The 22,215-nt window shown below is 37.2% G+C and overlaps 2 protein-coding genes across 2 annotated transcripts in view; one reads left to right on the forward strand and one right to left on the reverse strand.

The window, feature by feature from the left end:
• Positions 1 to 306: 306 nt before the first annotated feature.
• On the forward strand, positions 307 to 15,722 carry LOC140951674 (serine/threonine-protein phosphatase 4 catalytic subunit B). Its single transcript, XM_073400978.1, has 13 exons — positions 307 to 464; positions 621 to 692; positions 5,017 to 5,068; positions 6,032 to 6,082; positions 7,451 to 7,552; positions 8,670 to 8,732; positions 9,647 to 9,757; positions 10,078 to 10,128; positions 10,331 to 10,406; positions 11,600 to 11,667; positions 12,416 to 12,537; positions 13,232 to 13,310; positions 15,549 to 15,722. Exons 1-13 carry the CDS (start codon positions 439 to 441, stop codon positions 15,603 to 15,605), a joined length of 930 nt encoding a protein of 309 aa, XP_073257079.1. The 5' UTR covers positions 307 to 438; the 3' UTR covers positions 15,606 to 15,722.
• A 3,765-nt stretch (positions 15,723 to 19,487) lies between these two features.
• LOC140952138 (elongin-B-like) overlaps positions 19,488 to 22,215 on the reverse strand; it is a 3,331-nt gene continuing 603 nt past the window's right edge. Inside the window, exon 3 of the mRNA XM_073401564.1 lies at positions 19,488 to 20,393. Within this exon, the coding sequence (XP_073257665.1) occupies positions 20,290 to 20,393 (104 nt within the window). The 3' untranslated portion in view covers positions 19,488 to 20,289. The remainder of the gene's footprint in view (positions 20,394 to 22,215) is intronic.

Genomic DNA, 22,215 nt, shown 5'->3' on the forward strand with positions numbered 1-22,215 from the left:
TTTTCTCAGCTGTCACACTTTAGTTGCTTTTCGCGCCAAACAAAGCGTCATCGCAGATGGAGCGTTACGTAATACCACGTGACTTTGCGCGGCAGCACACAGTTTCTGACATGGCGGCCATGAGGACTTTTATTTTGTAAATCCACATAATTTGACAGCGTTTAGCGTCTCAGATCGTTAAAATCCTTTCACGCCACTCCGTAAAATTAAGCTTCATTTCGTGACAAACGAAAAGGCTTGTTTTGCTGGGCATAAAATTGTATAAATCTTCCAGTTTTGAGCGGCTACGGTCTGGTCGTCGATCGCAGAGCAAGCTCAACCGGTTCGTATTTCATCACGAAACATATAAGAGCTTACTAGTCGAATAACGAGCTACATTCAAGGTTACTGTGAAGTTGGTAAGCTGATCTTTTAAATCTTTCTCGGAGAGGTGTAAATATGGGAGACTGCAGTGATTTGGACCGGTAAGCTAGATTTAGAATTAGACATTTTGTTTACATGTTTGCTAGACCGAAAAACCTTTTTGCAGTGATGACATTCTTTGTTTTGTTTGCCTGTTTGATCGGATCGGTATATGGATAGCTGTTTCATTCCACTCAAAATAAACTGTTTTCTTTCAGGCAAATCGAAAAGCTGAGACGCTGTGAGCTTATAACTGAAAAAGAAGTCAAGCAGTTATGTGCAAAAGCGAGGTGGGTTCCGACATACCAGTAATAAAACTTCTTTTACGACTTAATTGTGGGAAAGCATAAGCTTAAGTTAAAATACGTTTTGCGATTGATGATTAGTACTGGAAGAGGAAGTCAATGCTTTACCGCAAAATGTAAAATTTTGTAACTAAATTACCGTGTAATTAGGCACACTTTCTTGTGGTCTTTCTCATTTCCGGCGTTCAGAGAAGTGAAACTAATATCCTTATAAGTGCATCTTTAAAGTGGGGACAATTTGAGTCATGAAACTCTGATTCTTGACTTTAAGTGTGGTAGTTATTGTAAGTGCACATAATAGGAAAGACAATGATCTGCAAGGAAAAGGTGTTCAAAAAAAACTCAGACCTATATAAACAAGAACGCTCTCAGTAGCGTTGAGTCTCGCTTGTTTGTAGATAAGATAAGAAGTGAGGAGGCGAATAGAGCGCGAGCGTTCGTCACTCGGGGGGGGAGGGGGCGCTCCGCATATAAAAGGGCTTGGGATGCTCGTCGTCTTGCTTAGGCCGGGGTGTAAATTTCGGATTTTGGTCTCACTTACGGTGTTCTGGGAAAAACGGTATTATATTTAGCCGTGAAGGTCTTGTTTAGGGTTGCATGTGAAAAAATATAAAAATACGTGTATTGTCTGAGTTTTCAGTAACATACTCTCAGGGGTCAAAAAGCTTGGGCTACGCCCGGGTCGACCTCTTGTAGGGGTTTAATTCAAAATTTCCGACGAGCATCCCCTTGCCTTTCATATGCAGAGTCGTCCTCCCCAGGGGTTCGTCATAATTCCTCATAGTCACCGACAGCAAGTGAAAAAGTTGAATTATGATTTCAATCTACTGCACAGGGTCCAGAGGAGTTGCATGTGAATAAATAAATTAATTATTTAAAGTCTCACCTCGAAAAATGTTTATACCTGTCGCTTAGCACAATTAATTAGCCCAATGGGATCTTTATGAATCTACTGTAAAGGATTTCTTTGCTTTTTACCTGATCCAGATCGACTTTGTTGTTCGCCATTTTGAAAATCAATAACCGCAAGCTATATTCTCGTTGGTGCACAGCAGGTCGTCCGAAGGGTGACGGAAGACTGCCGCCCGAAGGGCGACCGAAGCGCGAAGTGGCGAGTAAAAAAAGGATAAGGGAGGATACTTGTACCACGTGACTTAGTTCGTTGTGAACCGCATCTCTCGGTGATGGAAGTGAATGAGACCGGAAACGCAAAAGCAACAGACCGCTGCTAATTCGAGAATCAAAACATCAGCTGCGGAGGGAGTTTTAAAGATCTTAGAGATCTATGCGAAGGCAACAGAGTTTTAAGTGAAGTGAAGATCTTTCAAGACTGAAGATTTGTTGGGTACATGCCAACAGTCTTCGATGTCTTTAAGCAGGTTTCGCTTGTGTAAAGGCTTCCCACTTCCCAGTCGCAAAACGAACAGCCAAAGACGCAAGAGGTAACATTGTTGGAACCACCGAAGAATGGCTCAGTCGTGATGATATTACAGTTGCCTTGTACCTCCGCTCTACTCAGTATTACGTTTTATTGCAACAGTACACACGACTTGTAAATCACTACGCGTAATAATTTAAGATTTTCCAAACAAAAGTAATGAGTTGGGCTTAACGTGATACAGCATTGCACAAAAACATTACTTTCATGGACTAAAGAAAATCGCTTAGTTATTCTGATCCAGAAGATACTTTGTAGAAAATTGGAACCCTCATTCAGCCGTAATAAAAAGCTTCACCATCATGCTTCAAAATAGTCTGCTACACAGCCGTTTTTAATGTCGTCACGCAACGCTCTTCCCCGCTAATAGCCACAGTAAATCGATGTGTGTCATGATCTCTCAGTGTGAAACATGCGGGTAAAATAACATTTACTCAGTGAAAATTTAGAACCTTCCAGAGCATAATCTACCCAGCAGACGAAAAAAACTTTATTGGAAAGAGCAGCATTTTCGCATGAGGTAAAAGTCGTGTAGGTTTACCATCTCCTTTTATTGCTCCGATCTTGAACACTTTTACCTTACTACGTCATTTCCGTCATCATCTGTTGCGTTGGACAGCAAGTGAACAGCAAACAAAAGTGCTGTCTCGAAGCCGTAAATTTCAGTTGCCGAAAATGAATTTGAATTCTTTTTTATGCCGTTTTCCTACAGTATTTCGCAAATACATAAGAATTCTAGATCAGGTTAGTCAAATCAGGCAATTTCATTGAATTTCATTTGAGTTTCAAAGATTCCAAAATCGGCCCAAGATTTGTTTCCTCGACATTTATAATCGCCTGTACAATAATATTAATGATGTACGAAATATCAAGTTGTTCGTTACAATTAAGTATCCAGCATCACGAAAAAAGGAAAAGAATCAGGCTGTTGAACACGAGGGGTAAAGTAACGACGATTTGCTTGTTGTTTTTTACCTCATCATCGAAGTTCTGCTCATGAACATTCTTCCTTGTTTCAACATCTGATGTATTCACTTCTTTCAAAGTTATCAACGCTTTCATACGACAGAATTCGTAGAACGAACCATTCCGAAAACGCTCGACATCTTTTAGTGTGGGTCTACCACGAATGGTGTGTGGATTTGTAAGCGACATCACCGTATAATCCATTAATCTTTCCAAATTTTTCGTCTCAAAACATAACATTCGGACAATTGCGCGTTGTTTTTCGAAGCGTTTACTGAGATTGAGAGCATCGTGTCGATTTTCATCCCCAGATTCGCTACCATGACCCGGAACACGTCTTTACAAAACTATTCTTTCTGTCACGTTTAGCTGTATTTACTTTTTGGCACGTGATCGTGAAGGTCAGAACCAAATTACCATAAGATCAGAGAGAGTTTACAGTTTTACTTTTTGTTATGTCTGTTTTGCACTTACGATTTTATCGGCTTACTATGTCATAAGCATGAAACGTAACCTGTTTTAACGCACAAGACAAAGCCTGATTTCTTGCATGGAAGAAAAGCACTAAAAACGTGATAAACATTGCGCGTTATTCCAGTCATCCCCCAAAATAAACCACATGCTCATCACAAGACTCATTTCCATACAATGAAAGTCGTCACGATTCTTATCCCCAGTTTCCACGGTCTTCGCTAGGAACGCGGGACCTACAAACTAGGTCCCACCGAAAAAAAAAAAAACCGAACCGCATTTTAAGATTCTCGCTTTGCTAAAGCAAGCGAGACTAATAAGTAGCTGTCCTTGGTAAAGGAGCAACTGGCATCTTGATACCAGACGTAGTGAATTGATAAGAATCGTCAAAAAATCATCATCGATTTCTAGCAGAAAATCATCAACATTAATCAAAGTCACAACTTTTTTTCTTTATCAATTTCTATCAATCAATATTGGAAATCGATATTCATCGATGATTGATATCAATTACTCTTGATTAATATCAATTATCAGTTTATCAATTACAGAACTAGGACTGGCGTGGTAGAGGTTGGCCACTTAGAATGTAATAGGTTACCTAAAAGATTCAGGCATTTTCCAGTATTAATCTCTTAAAGTCTGGGTAAGCATTTATTTGAGTGCTGAGATTGTAATCCTGAGGACTAGAGTTTGCTCCCCATCCTAACCGCTAGCTGGATTTGCTCTTGGTAGTCCCAAGTTGAACTGCTTGGTCAGACTAGTAAAAATAGTAGGCTTGATTTCCACTGCTCCCTTGGGTTCTGTCTTTTTCCTGCCCAAAGAAGAGACATCTGGACTTGAGAGTGGCCGATCATGTCTGTGATGTAATTTCAAATTTTAATCTATAGTTTCGTTATGAAATGTCTGAAATGGGAAATGTCGTGAGACACGAAACATATGTTGTTTTTGCCTCTTTGTCACTTTGGTCTTCACAAAAAAACTCAGCAGCAATGCCTACTGATTTAAGGTATTTCCATCGATCCTGGTTTAGCAAAGTTGGCGGTGAAATTGTAACAGAAATGGACCAAAAGGCATCTTTTTCACATTTGCTATCAACAACTGTTGGTGCAGACTGGAATAAAATATATCATTGACGATCCAGATACAGTTGGTTGAATTACAGTAGCATCCTCACCATTTATCAGCTTCTCTTACACTTATTGTTGTGTTTCAAGTTTTTAAAAAATGTTCCAAAACAGAGTAGGTAATGATCCGATTGGTAGAAAACAACAATAACAATTATTATTGTACAATAACAATTGCCAGTTGGGTGCCAGACTTTGAAGTGCAAGCCCTAGGTTTCATAGATGTTAGTTATGGCCCCATTAATAATATGTTGCAATAATGTTTTGCCCTTGACCCACTAAATGCATATTTGTTCTTCCAACACAGGGAAATCCTTGTTGAAGAATCCAATGTTCAGAAAGTTGATTCACCTGTTACTGTAAGTGTCTGTTTATGAAACTGCAGAGTCAGCGTGCAAAGAAAGTAGTGTCCAATAGCCCGGGGCTAGTGGAATTTGCTATCGGGCTAGTGAATTTTGTTCTTAACTTGCTCTACGGGCAAGTGGAGTTTTTGGAGGAATTCAAATTACAGTAGAACTGTGAAATCAATAAATTGTTCTCATCAAAATGTTTTTGGGGCTAGTTAAAGTGGCATTTGGGCTAGTGTATGCTACCTTCAGCTTGCCTTAATGGCAAGCTTTAAAAATGACTTTCATTGCACCCTGAGAGACTGTGTAAAAAAAGCAGCCTCCAGTTGTTGCAGACAAGTACCTTAACACTTCAGACAAGAGAAAAACTAAAGGCACTTTCCATTTGTCAGAACTGGCTGGCCAGGCTGTGGCCAGACCAGTCAGTTTGAAAATGAAATAGGCTTTGTCCAAAAGTCTTTGCTGAAAAACCATTTCCCTTGTGCATGCTATTATTTTAGGATTTGACTGATCTGGCTGGAGAGTTTTGATTGAAAGTGAAATTAACATTGGGACGGGAATGGTCTGGCTGGTCTGTTCTGACAAATGGAAAGTGCCCTAGGTTTACTATTCCATGCGTGAAATGTTTGTCAATGAGTTTATTTTAAAATCATCAACATGCATTACCATAGGCAAGAACAATGAAAATGAAATTTAGAAAATGAAATTTAGAGCAAGGATAAAACTGAAACACCGCATAAACATTTAAAATGACAATTTTAAAATTCTTTTGTCCTTGAGTTTATTTCTGATTTTTCCGAAAATTTGCAATAATGTCAAGTGAGAATGGCAAATTCAAATTCTATTTTTCACTGTGACCTATGTTACCACCTCTTTAAAATGTCCGGTAAAGTGTGAATTGTTCCAATTTTTGATTATCACGTTGTGCCAAGTATGGGACATGAGGGCTTGATATCTTTGTCTTTCTCTTGACAGGTATGTGGGGATATCCATGGACAGTTTTATGATTTAAAAGAACTTTTTAAGGTATGGAAAACAAGAGAGAAATAAAGGAATCCAATAATATGGTAAATGGAAAGTGTATTGTTAACCTGAACACAAATAAAAGAAAAAACTCTGGTTTTAACAGAAGCAGAAAATCTGAAGACTTAAGTTAGTTACCATAATCATGTGAGTGTTAAAATGTTTCTTTTGCCATGTTAAAGTCCAACACAGTAGTGTAAGAAGCAAGAGGTGACAGATAAAAAAATGGCAGTTAACCAGTACCTTCTAAATTCAGACTCCAAATAAAAAACTTACCTGACGTGCTTGGCCCTATTGAAGAGCATTCTTGAGTGACACCCAAATGTACCTGATTATGTGGAGACAAAAACAATCATCTTGTCGGAGTAGGTTAGAACTGTGCACGCAAGACATCTTTTTCTGGATGACTGCAAACAAATTTATGTGTAACTCATCAAATCAAAAATAGAAGTTGAGCAGTTTTCATCTTGTTATCTGCAGCATCAATCTATAGATATGGTGAATGTAGCTAATTCTGAGATGAAGACAAGCATGAGGTCCTGTGATCTTCAATGTAGGGGTCACGCTTTACTAGTGCTTTGTAATGTCTACTCATGTGAGCAGTCTCTTCAAGTCTGAATCCTCTACCCTCAGGCATATTGAAACAATTTGTCAGTTTCTGGATCAACCTCCAAATTGGACCTTTGTAAACAGTCTATTTTATGGTCTCCCTGATAAAGAAATCTCACAACCTCAGCATATTCAAAACTGAGCCACATGACTGTTTACAAAGACTAGGAAAGTTAACTTCATTAGCTGCCCAACACATAAACATATCATGTTTAACACCCATGCACATTACTGATCTACTTAATCTTCATCAACTGCATCTTTTTGTCTACTTTAACGCCATGTATAGTGAAATACAGTTGAAGCTTAAGCTTTCACAACTGGAACTGGAGCCATCCACTAACAAGAGAGCTTCAACCGCAATGATTAAAATGTATACTCTCCCACACAACTGGGAGCCATGCCAAGCCAACCATGCACAGCACAAAAGCACAGCACAAAGGAGATGATATACAGCTGACAGGAAACGGAGACTAGATACATTACCTACCACAATAATATATTACAGCACTACTTTAAATCCTAAAAACCCCAAAAAACAGATGAAAAGTGGGTGGACAGGGCAGATCGGGCGATGGCTGATGACAGCAAAAACAACTGAACTCTAAAACACCATGCAACCTGTAGATCCCCCACTCACTTGAACCTAGACTCCCAGCCGTGTGGGAAAAAAAAAGTTTTTTCACTTCTTTCCCTCCTCAGCCAGGAGAAAACCACACTTTCATTTAATTTGTTGTCCTTTCTCTATTTATTGAAATGTAGGTTGGAGGCGATGTTCCTGACACAAACTACCTTTTTATGGGTGACTTTGTGGACAGAGGATTTTACAGTGTAGAAACATTCCTTTTACTATTAGCTTTAAAGGTACGTCACAGTCAATCCCTGAATGATTGCTCCAGATTCACGCTTAAAATCTAGAGGTATATGATTGGGGTACTGATCAGAAAGGGGTATGCTTATTTAACAGGGCTAGGTCATTAACACGCAGTCTTGTGTACTGTTAGTATTTATTAAATTTCTATGTCATGGTGCACCAATTCAAGCAAATGATTTGCAGAATAATTTATTTTTTGCAGTCTTTTTGGTTCTATTAACTACACACTATTTTCCTGGTCTTTACATTCTGTACTTTCAATAACAACAAATGGAATGTGCTCAATGCGACCAGTTTTTCAAGAAAGTAGAAAATTCAGATCCAATTTGTCCAAATATCTGAGTAGATACTGTAGTATCAGGCGAAGAAGAGAGGAGACTCCAAGTAAACACAAGCTAGCTCGAGGTTTATTCAAGATGGCCGACCTCAAACCCAGCATGCAATGCAAGCCTAATCCTACAGATACAAGTCTTGCTGTTTTTATTTCACATTTAGAAGCTCACTGCTTTAAACAAACTCTCAAAAGAAATACTAGACTTTCAAGGAACATGTCAACAAACCACCACCTGGAAAGAAGCACTTGCTCAATAAATTGTGCCTTGTTACCAAGCAAACAACATGAACTAGGAACGCAAACTGAACGATGATCAAAGACTGCTATGTACATGTTAATATCTTGCATTCAGGTTTACTCTTTGTATTATTATTGTAAGATGAAGAAACCAGTGAATACTGAGAGTAAAAAACAGAGAAGGCAAAAAGAGTTTTATGTGGCTACCTTTTGTTAAAATTTGGACTGCATATTATACAGTGGTGCGAATTTGATAAGCACAGGTAAATAGGTTAATAACCTACCCCAGTTCACATCGGGCTAGAGGCCATGTGAAGGGCGCTTTTCAATTGAAACAAATGACACCTTCTTGAATTATTTTTCCTTCTACTGTAAATTTTCAGGAGAAGTCCAGAAGGGGGGCTTTTCATTTACAGGGAATCTCATTTGCAATTTAGTTAGGGGTGCTTATTAAAGTGTAAGGCACATGTAGGTATAAAAGTTGTTACCTGTTATATTGTTCAGTACTAAAAGTATTTCCCTGTTGTTGCTTTAAGGTGCGATATCCAGACAGAATAACATTAATTAGAGGGAACCATGAGAGCAGACAGATTACGCAGGTATGTGATGTTAAAACAAAACAAGTTGTTGGTCACTATTAATATTATTGAGGTGGTGGAGGTTAATGGCATCATATGGCATGAGTATAAATTGCACATCTAGTGTTAGATGGATTGTAATAAAGTACTTGTATACTGTGACTGTGTTATAATATGCTTTGACAGGAACTGAAAAAGTAAGCAACAATCCTTCTTTATAAAAGGAGTAGATTATTTTGTTATGTACAGGGGACTCGAAATAAATCCTCGCAAACTCCCACAATTAAATGTGAGTTGTTTTCAGAAGGTGCCAGTCAAAAGAATATCCTCTGGCAAGCATTTGTGAGTGCATTAGAATTTTGTGGCAAAAACCTATGAGTAAATTAAGTAATACAAAAAAAGAAAGTGGTTGTCATGTCAACCACTGGTGATTGAGGTATTATAGATTTGTCTACTCAATTCACTCTTAGCCTGGGTCGTTCAAACGTTGGATAGCGCTATCCACTGGATAAATCACTATCCAGCAGATAAGTATTACGGAAATCAAGTATGTTATAGCGCTATCCAATGCTTGAACAACCCATGCCAGGACCTTATTTAGCTGATGTTTTCATATCAGTGGAAACTACTCTACTTATAATGCAAAATAAATAATATACAGTAGAACCCCGGTAACTCGAACTCTGAAGGGAAACAAAAAACTGTTTGAGTTAGCAGGGAATTCAAGTTATCCAGGTAACTATCAATGAAATTTTGATTAAGGGAAAGCAAATTTGGTTCCATTTTGCAGGGAATTCAGGTTATCCAAGTTTGAGTTATCGAGGTTCGTCTGTATATACTTTGTATGTTTGTGCTAAAAAAAGACTCCACTCAAAAATCTTATCAAGAAACACTTTCAAAAAGTAAAGTCATTATAAATTTCTCTTCAATTTCAGGTTTATGGATTTTATGATGAGTGTTTGAAAAAGTATGGATCAATAACAGTGTGGAGATACTGCACAGAGATATTTGACTACCTTAGTTTGTCGGCTATTATTGATGATAGGGTAAGCTTACTTTTCATCTGTTTCATCTGTAGTTGTGTTGCTGACTACAATTAATCTTGTGTAACATGAACAAGAAACAACCTTTTATGTTCAGGAGTTCCTAGTGAGAATGATGGCAATCTGCTGCTTTCCATATTCCATATGGGCTGTGTATAGTGCATTACACCAATTTTTAAGACTGATTTTCAAACAGATTTCGCTGAAGCTATTCTGTGTGTGCCATTAATGTTTACTTTACATCTGTACTGGGGCTCTCATTTGTGTAGAACACTGGATGTATACAGAACATTATTCCTAATTGGTTCGTTTTCACTTTGTAGATATTTTGTGTTCATGGCGGTCTGTCTCCATCGATTACAACCTTAGACCAGGTAAGGTGTTTTATTTATTTACATTAGTTATTGGGAAATGCATGGGTTTAAAGTGTCAAAAATGCAAACAGCAACATATTACTTGGTTGAAAAACAAAGATGTAAAGATGTCCTTCTCTGCCATAGACTTGATGGTGCATGTGCTTAAGTATTTATATGGTGTCAAGGAGAAGTTCTTTTACACTTCAAACTTTTTTACTAGATCCGAGCAATTGATAGGAAACAAGAGGTTCCCCATGATGGACCAATGTGTGATTTGCTCTGGTCAGATCCAGAAGGTAAATATATAGTTACACGCTCATGCTTAAATGGCAACATGCTTTCCCTTCACTCTAAGCGAAATACTTACTGCTTTGTATAATTGCCTGGCCAAGGACTGTTTGTGTGGCAATTGAACAACTAAGGTTGTTTCCAAGCTTTATGACAAGAGGCTGTAAAAGTTTGAATTATCAAAACATACAGGGAACATAAATGTTGTCAATTTTGCAACTAGCCTGTGGGACTTATGAGATTGTTGAAAGCCTAGGGGTCTGGTTTTGACAAAAGTATCTCAAGAATGTCAGATCCAGAGCTTTATTCCAGCAGTTCACATTGGCCCCTGGCACCTTATTATTGCTCTTGTGGGCTAATAGGAAAAGGTAGCTTTTTCATAGAAATCTAAGCAAGAATAAGATGACAAGAAATGTAAAATAAGTTTGAATATTATTTTTGTAATGTTGTATTGTAATAACTTCAGTCCATCCTCTTGTGTCATTCATATAGATCTATCTTCCTTAAAATCCTTTCCTCTACTTGATTTCTTCCTAGTTATGAATTACTTTATGTTTTCGTCTGCCCTCCTCGTCTCACCAAGCTATTTGCGAGCAGAGGATGTTTGTGTGTACATGTATATATGTTTAAATTAAATTTAATTTGTACCTTATGGAGGTTTATGAACTTCAATAAACTTCAACTTCAATCTGGGCACCCGTAGATTTAACAGGTTTAGAGCACTGGGCTTGCTTTAGTTTTTCTTATAGTACAGCCTCGAATCCCCCTAGGTATGCCCACCCTCCCTTACCTGAGCTAAGAGATTGATAGGTGCTTAAGTATATTGAGTTCATTGCATGCTTTTACCTATCATGACACCCCCTCTCTTATTTAATTATTCTACAGTGTGCAAAGAAAATCATTTTTACAGCTTGCCATTCGGGCAAGTTGAAGCTAGCATTTACTAGCCCAGACGTCATTTCAACAAGCTCCAAAAACGTTTTGACCAGCAGAATTGATTTCACAGTTCTTCTGTCATTGGAATTCCTCAAAAGACATCACTTGCCCGTCAACAAAAGCCCCAAGTGACTTCTGATAAACTTTAAGAAGCTCTTTTTCTTATGTCTTTCTGTGACTTTGAAGCAAAAGGAGAATTTGACATGAGATCGGGAGCTACTTAAAAAGGATGCTTCCAGAACATTGTATTTGCTTGTAATTTTAGATACACAAGGTTGGGGAGTGAGTCCAAGAGGAGCAGGATATTTATTTGGCAGCGATGTTGTAACTCAGGTATCAGGAATCGTGTTTGTTAATCAATCTTTTGTGTAGATAAATATGATTCCATTGAATCAAATGAATTATTAATATAGCTTGTTAGCCACTGGAGTAGCATGGCCACACCTGCCCGCAGGCCCAAAACAAAGCATTTCATTTTAAAGGTTTTATTGGTCTGTTTTTAAAGACAATAACCAGTATTATGTGGTCTAACAATCAGAAGAGGGCCCTTGGGATTTTTTAGCGTTGCATCAGGCTACTTGGTCAGTTGTTTTTTGAATTTTTTACGTTTACACTCATCAACATGGTAGGGTACAGTGATGGGATGTTTGATTCCTTTAGGAGGTGAAGAAAATGAAAACAATTTATTTAAGTGAAGAAATTGATGTTTTGGTTAGTGAGGCCAGTGAAGGTGGATGTGCATTTCATAGCAAGTAAAAGGGTTAAACTTGACCTTTCAATGTCAAACAAAAAAAAAATTCAAACTAACTCAATATAATACAGTGTGAAATGACAAAATTAAATAAGCATTGAGCATTAAGCATTGTTAGTGTGCTTGCTTGGTAAGTACGACTAGTTATGCACAGATGGGCTCTGATTGTTTGTTCCCGCTAGTCTTCTTCTTTATTAATGACATTTCATAAATTAAGTAGTTTAATTTTCCATTGCATTTGTTGAGGATAGGAAAATTATTGACTATGATTGTGTTCACAAAGGTAATATTGTATTTCTACATACCATTATAATAATTCTTTTTTCGTAGTTCAATGCTGCAAATGACATTGACCTGATCTGCCGTGCTCATCAGTTGGTTATGGAGGGATACAAGTGGCATTTTAATGAGACAGTTCTTACTGTTTGGTCAGCTCCTAATTATTGCTACAGGTAATGTATGCGTGGCAATCAGAAATTCTTGAATGCCTTGCTTGAAAGTAATTCAGATTTTGAGGCCAAAAGAAAAACATTTACGCTCCTTTACAGAAAACCTTTTAGTGAGATGTAATGTATTAGTCAAATTGACTGGTGACGAGAGTACAGCTGGAATCTTCTGTTGTCTTTACCATATTTTACTTGAATAAACACTGCAGCACTTATTAAATTTTTCATGCCTCAAATGCAGCACTTACTTGAGGGTGGCATTCATTTGAAAATTGTCTTAATTATGGTATTATTATTTTCCATATTAAATTAACAGAATTAACATCTTTTGATTTTGATTATTGGGCCATAGCACTAATTCTGGGGCTGCACTAAGTAACTTTCTTCTCCCAAATACAGCACTTGATTGGCGGCAGTGCTTATTTGAGTAAACATGGTATTGTGTGTTCTTTAGTCATCTTTGAATGAGAAGGAAACTGTTTTTTATCTGGATGAACGTGGTGACGGAGAGTGAAAGGATACTTGGAAGGAGACTCTGGCAGTTAATCATAATTTACCTTAGGCTCTTTTCAGCCCACGCTTAATGTTACTTAATAAAACAGGAATGAACCTTATGTTTTTCTTAAAAAGATGCGTTTCTTTTGGCATCTGTCTTAATCAGCATTGATACTGATGATGTACTTTATTTTGGTTGCTTTAGATGTGGGAATGTTGCCGCAATATTAGAACTGGATGAACATTTAAAAAGAGAATTTACAATATTTGAAGCAGCACCTCAGGTGGGTTTATTTGATATGACATTCACTTTGTAAGGCTATTTTTTTTTAATTGTTATGAGTTACTTTAATATGACATTACTTAAAAGGCGCTTTCTACAGTATAACTAACCATTTAAAATATAGATGACTTGGTTTGCAGCTGAGTTAAGTCCTCTCAGAAGGTACCCTACCAATTTTTGGGTGGGCGTGTGCTCCCTTCCAGCAGAACCTTTCTGTCACTTGCTTGAATTTGGTGTACTCAAGAAAGACTGTGCATGAATCAAGTAGGGTCTTTGTTGAGAATGTGTTGCTTGTTGCTAGGATACAGTTTTGAACCCAGGTGCTTGGTACAGTGGGGTTATGACAATTGACTAGTATTTGCTATTCTAAGTGGCTGGGCTCTCTTTTTTCGGTATTTTCTTGGTGATGCAGACGGGTGCAATCACCAAATGTCATAGTACAAAAGATTGAAAAGACAATGAACAATACCCTCAACACAACATAAAAGCGAACCAACAATATTTTCCGCAACACCAAGAAACACCCCTTTTTTCCACCTAGTGTCAACCTTTTCTTTACTCTTCTGAATGTGCCAAGGGCACCAATAAAGATAAATTGTAATTTGCAGGGCTCAAAGTTTAAATTTGAGTTTGGGAGCACTTGTGCTACCAGATGTAAATTTTTAGGCGCACTGCCAAAATTTTAGGCGCACAGCTGAACATTTTAGGAGCACAGCTTATAATGTTGGGAGCATCTATTTCAAAAGAATAAGTAAAAAGCTTAAAAGTGCCACGTTTATTTGTCATCTTCAGTTTGTTACTTTTACTTCAGTCCTGTCATTGATAAAACACAGCCGATTTGCTATGCAGTAATACCGTTGTGATATTTAATACTAATTTCTCTTTTTGACAGTACAGTTGTGACTAAAGAAAACTTACACTTGAAAAACAATTCAAAACTGACAACAATGAGTGTGTCAAACGAGAATGAAAATTAATCTTTAATGAATTCGTTAAATGCGCACTGACTTACATGTAACTGGAATACGACTTTAAAAACTTTCTTACCTGGAAAAAAAGGCTCTTAATCCGCACTGTTTTTGTTTTGATTGACATTAAATTTGAACGTTCGACATGATCGTCCATTACGCAAAAAGTGTGTGTTTCGTTCGTAGCATATATTTCCATGTATCAGCGGTGTTTGTTACAAAACAGAAGAGTCTGGGATGGAGTAAAACATTGAAATGAAAAAGAACATTCGAGTTTGTAGAATCCACTGTTTTTGTTTTGATTGATGTTAAAACTGAAAGTTCGACATGATCGTCCACTGCGCAAAAAGTACAGGTTTTTTTCGTAGCATATATTTGCATGTATCAGTTCGAGTTCATAAGTATAGCCGGATGTAAGTCAGTCGCACTGTGCTTTGGGTTTTACGGTGCACAGGTGCAATTACACATGAATTTTTAGGCGCACAACCAAAAATCCAGTCGCATATGTGACCAGTTAGTCGCTAACTTTGAGCCCTGATTTGTGATTGATTATCATTAAAGAATGCTCACTCTCGGAAAATCACTTTGACCAGATAACAAGGTCGACTTGTGCAGAAGTTCAGGTGTCAGCGACTTCAAAGGCTTGACACAATTCAGGGAGATCCTCCTTTTCTCTTCCTCACTTAAGAGGTCAAAAGGAGGCTGTGCTTGCAGGGTAGGGGGGTCAACCAGACCATGTTTAGTTCCAACAATTCCTACACTATCCTAGACTGAGAACCTTTATATTCTCAATATCACTGATCAATTTTAGGTTTCTAGGAAACTGCCCACCTACCCCTCCCCTAAGCTGACATTAACACTTACTTTTCACTTTGGGCAAAATAATGACTTAGGGGAGGGGTAGGTGGGCAGTTTCCAAGAAACCTAAATTGATCCCAATTTTCTATAAGTGATACCCTATTCTAGATCAAAATTCTTTGGTTTGTACACCCTGTTCCAGACTAAACTGCTTCCTGGAGATCCTACCCCTCACAGTGACACATTCCCATAATGCTCACATACATGTAATCATTATGGTAGTACCCCACCCCACCTGACTGGGGTCGGAAGCTGAAGTCATTCATTTTGTAGGCATTTTGTATTTATAGTAGTGCAAATTGTTGCTCTCACTGGTAGTTTTTGTAACTCTAGTATTAATATTGATTTTCCTTTAGTTTGGCTTGAGCTCTGACTTTTATTTGCATGTAATCAATATCTGATTTCTTGTACAGGAGGTGAGAGGATTGCCGACTATCGCCAAGAAGCCTCAGCCAGATTATTTCCTCTGAAGTCTGTTTCTCCCTCCCCTGTTATGGCTTCAAACCTCATATATTATACCCCCTACCTGGGATGTTACTGCCTTGGGATGAAAACTGATTATGTACCAGTTTATTATTCCTTCAAATCACACGGCAGGACATGGGCTGAGGATTGACTCTTTTAGTACTTTATAGTGAGTCGTGATGAGATGTTGTTGCAGTCCTTTGTATTCTGTGAACAAAATCCTTTAGTATCGCAATTCAAATGAAACCTCTATGCCAGTTTTACTTTTCATATGCCTGCATGTTGTTCCAAAAAATATCCATACGCACCCCATTGGGTGTTATTGGAAATTCCAATGGGAGGAGGGGGGTGTTAAAGGCCAAAATATTTTAAAAGCAAGTGTGAACATAAACTGTAATATTTTTTCCAGTTGGGCAGGGTTGGGGGGAGGGGGGAGCTCAAATCTAAAACTCGCCACAGTTGAGGGAAGGATATTTTTTGGAACACCACAACTTAAGAGTTAACCATTGCAGTCGGTAAATACAGTGTATGCCAGTCTAATAGAGTCTAGAGTCTCTCCAGTTTAGGGTAATCTCGCCTTCATCGTTCACATTTTAAGAACAGTGACAGCTGTTCTCCTGAAAGAATCATTGTGTTTTCTTTTTTACTGTTTGGGGCACTAAAGAAGCTGTCTTAGGGCTGTCATTAAGGCCCAGGGCTCGGGAATTTTCCCCGCCTATTATGGACCTGACCCTCACCTACTTTTGTAGGAAAATAGAAGAAAAATAGAACCAAACAAATCCCTAGTTGTTGGATTCCCCATCTACTGGAATCATTAGCGCGGCAACTTGAAATTTTAATGACAACCTTGTGTCTTCACCCATTTTATAATGTTTCATCATCAAGCATTGTTAATAATAATTAAGTTATTAAACTACGTACCTCTTTAACTGTTAATCATATATTAGTGGTAGGGTTAAATTATTTGAAAATACGTTAACATACATTTTTGTCACTTTACGGTGGCTATTGTTTGCATTTGCATCATATAATGCTATGACAGTATTATTTTTGTTTTTGTCACAGTGTGCAAACTGTTACCCTAGGCGCTAGAGGTTTTTTTGTCTTTTGGGGTGACAATATTGAACAGCGAAACCACAAAAGTGAGCTGTGAAGTACTTCATTGTTTACACCTCTTGCCATTGGTGAGAGAGAAGACCTCTGGCATCCATGGTAGCAAACTGTAAACAATACGTGAAAGCCAAGTTTCACACCAGATTCAAAAAACATATCACAGTGGCTGTGCCACCATTAACTTAAATTTACGTCCTTACAAAGTAAGCTTCACGTACTGTGAATTTGTTTAGAAAGATCATTTTAGGTAGTTTTCCATTTTACTTCTAAAGTCTTGTTGTGAGAAGCAACAGACTTTGTCACTATTATGGCCCTTGTCATAGATATGTTGTAGTTAATTTTTTATCTCAGGTAATTTTTATTTTTCTTTTGTTTAAACTTCATTAGCATACATTATCATACCCAAAAACAAAAGAAAAATAAAAATTACCTGAGATAAAAAATTAACTACAACAGATACAATAATTCCTTTAATAAGATACATTCAACAGGTCTCAGCTGATTAAACAATCATCTTTGTTGCCCAACATGTTTGTGTAGCATGTAATTTTATTGTGACCTTTGAAATTTTAATACTTATAGTGCTTTCCAAAATTCAGAACTGGCCTGCTAGACCAGACATTGTGCCAATGAAATAGGCCTTTTCCAAGAGGTTTTGTGGAAAACCCATCTCCTTTGTGCATAATATTTAGGATTTGACTGATGTGGATGGTTAGTTTTGGTTAAAAGTGAAATTCTCATTATGATGGGAATGGGCTGACCGGTCAGCTCTGACAAATGGAAAGCACCCTCAGTGAATTTTGATCCTTGAGTTAGTTACCCGTCATTTTGTCTCAGGATCCTGAGACAGAGAAACCTAAAATATTACTTGTCTTATAAATTTTGGTAACTCATTTTCAAGTTAAATAGGCCAAGCTGTGAGGGCTGAGGGAAATAAAACAAACAAAATGATTTATCACTGAATCTTAATGCATTCTCTTTTGTTGTGTACCACTCAGCTTTGGTGCCAAGTATGAATAATGTTTGAAAATTTGAAAGTGGCCTATTAAATTTTGGCTCTTAATTGATGCAATTAATGATAGAGTCTGTTTTGATGGCAGGACTTCTAGTCCATGCTTACCACCCTAGGGTGATCCTAGTAGGGTCCTTTTATAAAATATATCTATGGTAATTACACAGCGCACTGCCTTGTATGTCCACAAAGATAAATATCCTCAATACACTCTTCCTGACATTCCTCAACACGACTTTACAACTGATCTCATTAAATTATAAGCAAATGTTAGCCAGTAATTTATTCAAAATGTAGTTTTCCTACCTTGTAGTGGCTACTGTTAATTGCTCTTTGTCATATGACAATCTTAAGTGCATCGCTATGTTACTGTATATTTAGCAGTGTTAAATTATCAGTTGCTTTAAAACCATTGACTGTCCTTCTATTTATATTTACACAATTTTTTATTACTTAAAGTAATCTACTGTTGTAGGGAAAAATGTTGCTAGCTGCAAAATCTTTTATTAAAACACAAATTTCAGTTAATAATGGTCATGGGCGTGGCCAGTTCTGTTTAATAGTTGGTTATAGCTTCTTGTTTGCAAGAAATATTAATCTTTTTCGGATCCCGTAAGTGCTAAAAAAGCCAGTGACATGCCTGTGGCAAAAATATTATATGTATACTTGAGTTCAGCTTATGCAGAACTGCTGTCAAAGTGCTAAACAGAAGGACTAGAGTGAGAATTTTGATATCTGCAACATGTCAAACTGAAAAGTCGATCAGGTTGACAGGCGGGAATAACAAATTCATACCTTTTCAAGGTCAAGTACATCAGATTGGAAGGATTATCCTTCACTACAAACTTTACAGCTTCCACTCTGACAAAAATAGTTATTGTGCTTGTTACCTCAGGCTTACGACCCATTAAAACTGAAAGGGTTCTCCCAGTAATGTTCTATGTGTGATCTTGAAATAAGCACCACATAAAGGGCCTTGATATCAGCAAAAAGGTACACTTCTCTTGATAATGTCCGTATGCAAACCCGTACCCAAGAAATCATTTGTTTGAAATCTTGAAGTCAAGGGCCGAGTTGTTCAAAGCTGGGTTAAAATAGCCCAGCGGCAGTGTGAAAATAAAACTCCGAAATGAACTCTATAAGAGTAAATTTAGTCTAATTCTTTTTGTCTACAGTATTATTATTGGGTGGTAGGATGCTCTAAAGAGAATGGTGAAAATTATCTGAGAAAATGCTTTTGAACAAAAGACAAAGAAACCCCGATTATGCGCTAATCGGCTTTCGAACAAGTGGGCCCAGAAGTGTAATTTCAAGCGTCATGTAGCTTTGGTCCAGATGTCTTCTATTTCCTTTGTTGCTCAAGAGAGACGGACAGCTTTCCTAGACCTACAAAGGATATAGGAGATGTCTGCATTCAGGCTAGCATTTTGGCCACCAAACAGAGTGCTGCTTACAAGAATTTGTAGTGGGATTACTTTCTATTGAGAACAGGAATTAAAAACTTCTACAGGGATTGCACAGTCTTGAAAAGTTCTTGAATTCGCCATTTGCACATCTCTCATGATACAGTCAACTCTCCCTAAGACGGACACCTTTGGGACCGGCACTAGCTGTCCATCTTAGAGAGATGTCTTTCTTATAGAAAGTCAAATAGAGGGAGGTTGGCTTTTCTCTTGCGAGACAATAACATTCCTGAAATGCTTCAAGTGTTCACAGTTTTCCTGGTTGTAAAAGCAAACCACATGAAAAAAGAGGCAATGTGTCTAAAGAAATGGATTTATTTACAACCAAAAGAAAATTAGGTTTACTAGTACAAAAAATCTTTAAAATTAACCATTCACTTCTTTACGTCTTGAAAAATGTTTTCATAGATTTATTTTTATTGACTAATATAGGATTTTGAAGGTTGACTTTTCCCTTCACTGTGTTTTATAATCTCTAACAGAAAACAATAACCGAACAGAAGAAAAAACTTTCAGGCCCACATAACAGCCTACATGTATCACTTAACTAATCCCACAAAGGTCTGTTTCATATTTCTTTTGTAAAAACTGTGTGGTACTGATGTTCTTATATCGATATTCCTGGAAAAGAGAAGTGTTATCCATCAAAGAGTATCTTGTTTAAGACTATTAGATTAAAGTGTTGCCTAGCAAACAAGTTGTGGCATGAAACAATTCTAAGAATTTTGCTTTCATCATGACAGACTTACAATGGTTTATAACAAAGGTTTTTGGTGAAAAAGTACAAACAATTTTTCAAGGGCTAAACTAAAAACAGCAGATGCAGTTTCTTTTCTTTTAGTGCATGGCCAAATTTGACTCAATAATAATTATGGCAAGTAAATTTTTCAAAGTTAACGTCAAGAAACGTTTTACTTTCCAGCCATTAAATCAATATTGTAAACTGCAAAGATAAATAAAAGAATAATAATATTGTATTATTGTTTGGTCACACAAGACAATTGCAATCTGTCTTTATACTACTATAACACAGCACCTCAAGCTGTTGTGAAATCTGGTTCCCTACAAACATGATGGTGTGACAAATACTTTATTAAACTTCTACGAGCCGTCACTGTTGGACACACTTTCCTGGGGCTTCATCACATCTGGCAATTCTGGTGGGGTGGACAGGTCAGCAATGACTACTGGTTCAAATTCTCCATCTACGACAAAAATAAAAGTGTGCACTACATTAATTTTTGCGATTTTGGACAATTCTTGTCATTATAAGTGCCATCTTGGTGTTGCCAAAACTATTCTCTGTTTTCACTGTCACGCCATCAAAGATAAAAATGCAAACCATTCAGTACAGAAAGTCCAGAATCTAGGAAATGGAAAAAGATATAGATACAAAAAGCCTAGCTAAGAATCAGGTTTGTGCGACATTTCATATGCGACATATTCAGAAAAACGTGTTACCCATAGTTATAAAGTTTTGTATGGAGGCGCCATGTTGGTGTCTCTTTGAGGGGCACAAATATAGCCACTGCAAACCAACAGAAACATCTGTTTTTGAGTTTTCCTACAAATGTGCGAATCCATCACTTGATCAACTCATGAAGATTAAAGTAATGTTTGTTCAGAGACAAGGAATGTTTAGATAACAAAATCTCAAAAAATCAGTATCGTTTTTAACCCACTTAAGAGTTTTGCGCCAGCCGAATGCCACGTCACACAGAGACACAGTTACAGAGAAAAGCGCAAATACAATAGTAAAATACCAACAGCAACATAGCTTCCTCCTCAATACGCGACACAAGAGGGTTTGAAATTCAGACTAGAGACATATGTAACCCCCTACAGCTAAGAGGGCCTCATCATTGGCACGGACACACAAATTTCAAAATCAGCTGATAAGAAATCAGTTGTGACTAACAAGCAGAAATATTATTATACTTCCCGCATTTTACAGTTCTTTGAGTTAGTTCGAAAATTGACAATAGTTATAATACACTGCAAATTGGTTAAACATACTTATAACAGTAACACTGTACATGGTTAATTCTGAAAACAGTTCCTCATTTTATTCATACTCAACCCTTAAAAGCCCCAATATCCACATACAAATTCTCCAGACTGATCTCCATACATTTCCTTAAAGAATTAGTCGAGAGAATTTGCTAAAAGATCACAGCATTTTCTCGTTGGTGAACATTTTGTTAATTCTTATAGGGTTTTCTCTTGATGATGAACTCATATTGTTAGTTGATGTTGTTGATGTTGGTCAGTCTAGGCACTCAAAGGGAAGAAACTGAGCTCATTATAAGCCCAAATTACGATGGAAACTACTTCAACCTGACTTTGCTGAGCACCTGAAATTGCTAAGATAAACTTAACACAACAATCTGATGCCCAGAAATGAAACAAGTATGGGAGAAATAAGTAGCAAGTCTAGACATTTGCATAACATCATAACTTAATATTACTACAAAATATTGTGGATAAAATTTCAAACTTTAACTCTATTCAATCTTGTTATTTGTTTATATCAGAGTGCTAAATTAATTCAAGAGTCTGTTTTAAAATCTCTTCCAAGAAACACTCAATTTCAGCCTGTCATCAACTGATTTGACATTTAAAAGGTTAGCAATATTTCAATTGGGCACTGTGAAAATATAAGAAGTACATTTTTGAAGACAATTATTTTGTACAAGATTTCTTTGGTTCATGCAGATTGAAAAAATAGAGAGAAAAACATCATCATTGTCGTAGAAGTGACACAACTTATTCTTGGAAACTAGAAACGTCATGAAGTGTCCTTTGTCTCTTTTAAGCACATGGTATCATATTATTTCTACCTACTCAAGTAACAACTTTTAAATCAAGGAATGAAACAGTTGGTTTAAATCAAGACAATAAGTGATTTACAAATTTACAAGTATGGAAAACAAACAGTAGCATGCCGAAATTCGAGTAGTTTAAACAGATTAAATATTTAAGTACCACGTTAAACTTGATGTCTTGACATTTCAAACATTCCGTCAA

This window comes from Porites lutea, chromosome 11 (assembly GCF_958299795.1).
Source record: "Porites lutea chromosome 11, jaPorLute2.1, whole genome shotgun sequence".
NCBI classification, from domain to species: domain Eukaryota; kingdom Metazoa; phylum Cnidaria; class Anthozoa; order Scleractinia; family Poritidae; genus Porites; species Porites lutea.

Excerpts from the sequence above, each read along its gene's own strand:
- LOC140951674 (XM_073400978.1), top strand. The coding sequence starts at position 439 with ATGGGAGACTGCAGTGATTTGGACCG. Across the intron at positions 10,407-11,599 it reads GCTCTGGTCAGATCCAGAAG|ATACACAAGGTTGGGGAGTG; the intron begins GTAAATATATAG and ends TTGTAATTTTAG. Across the intron at positions 13,311-15,548 it reads TATTTGAAGCAGCACCTCAG|GAGGTGAGAGGATTGCCGAC; the intron begins GTGGGTTTATTT and ends TTTCTTGTACAG.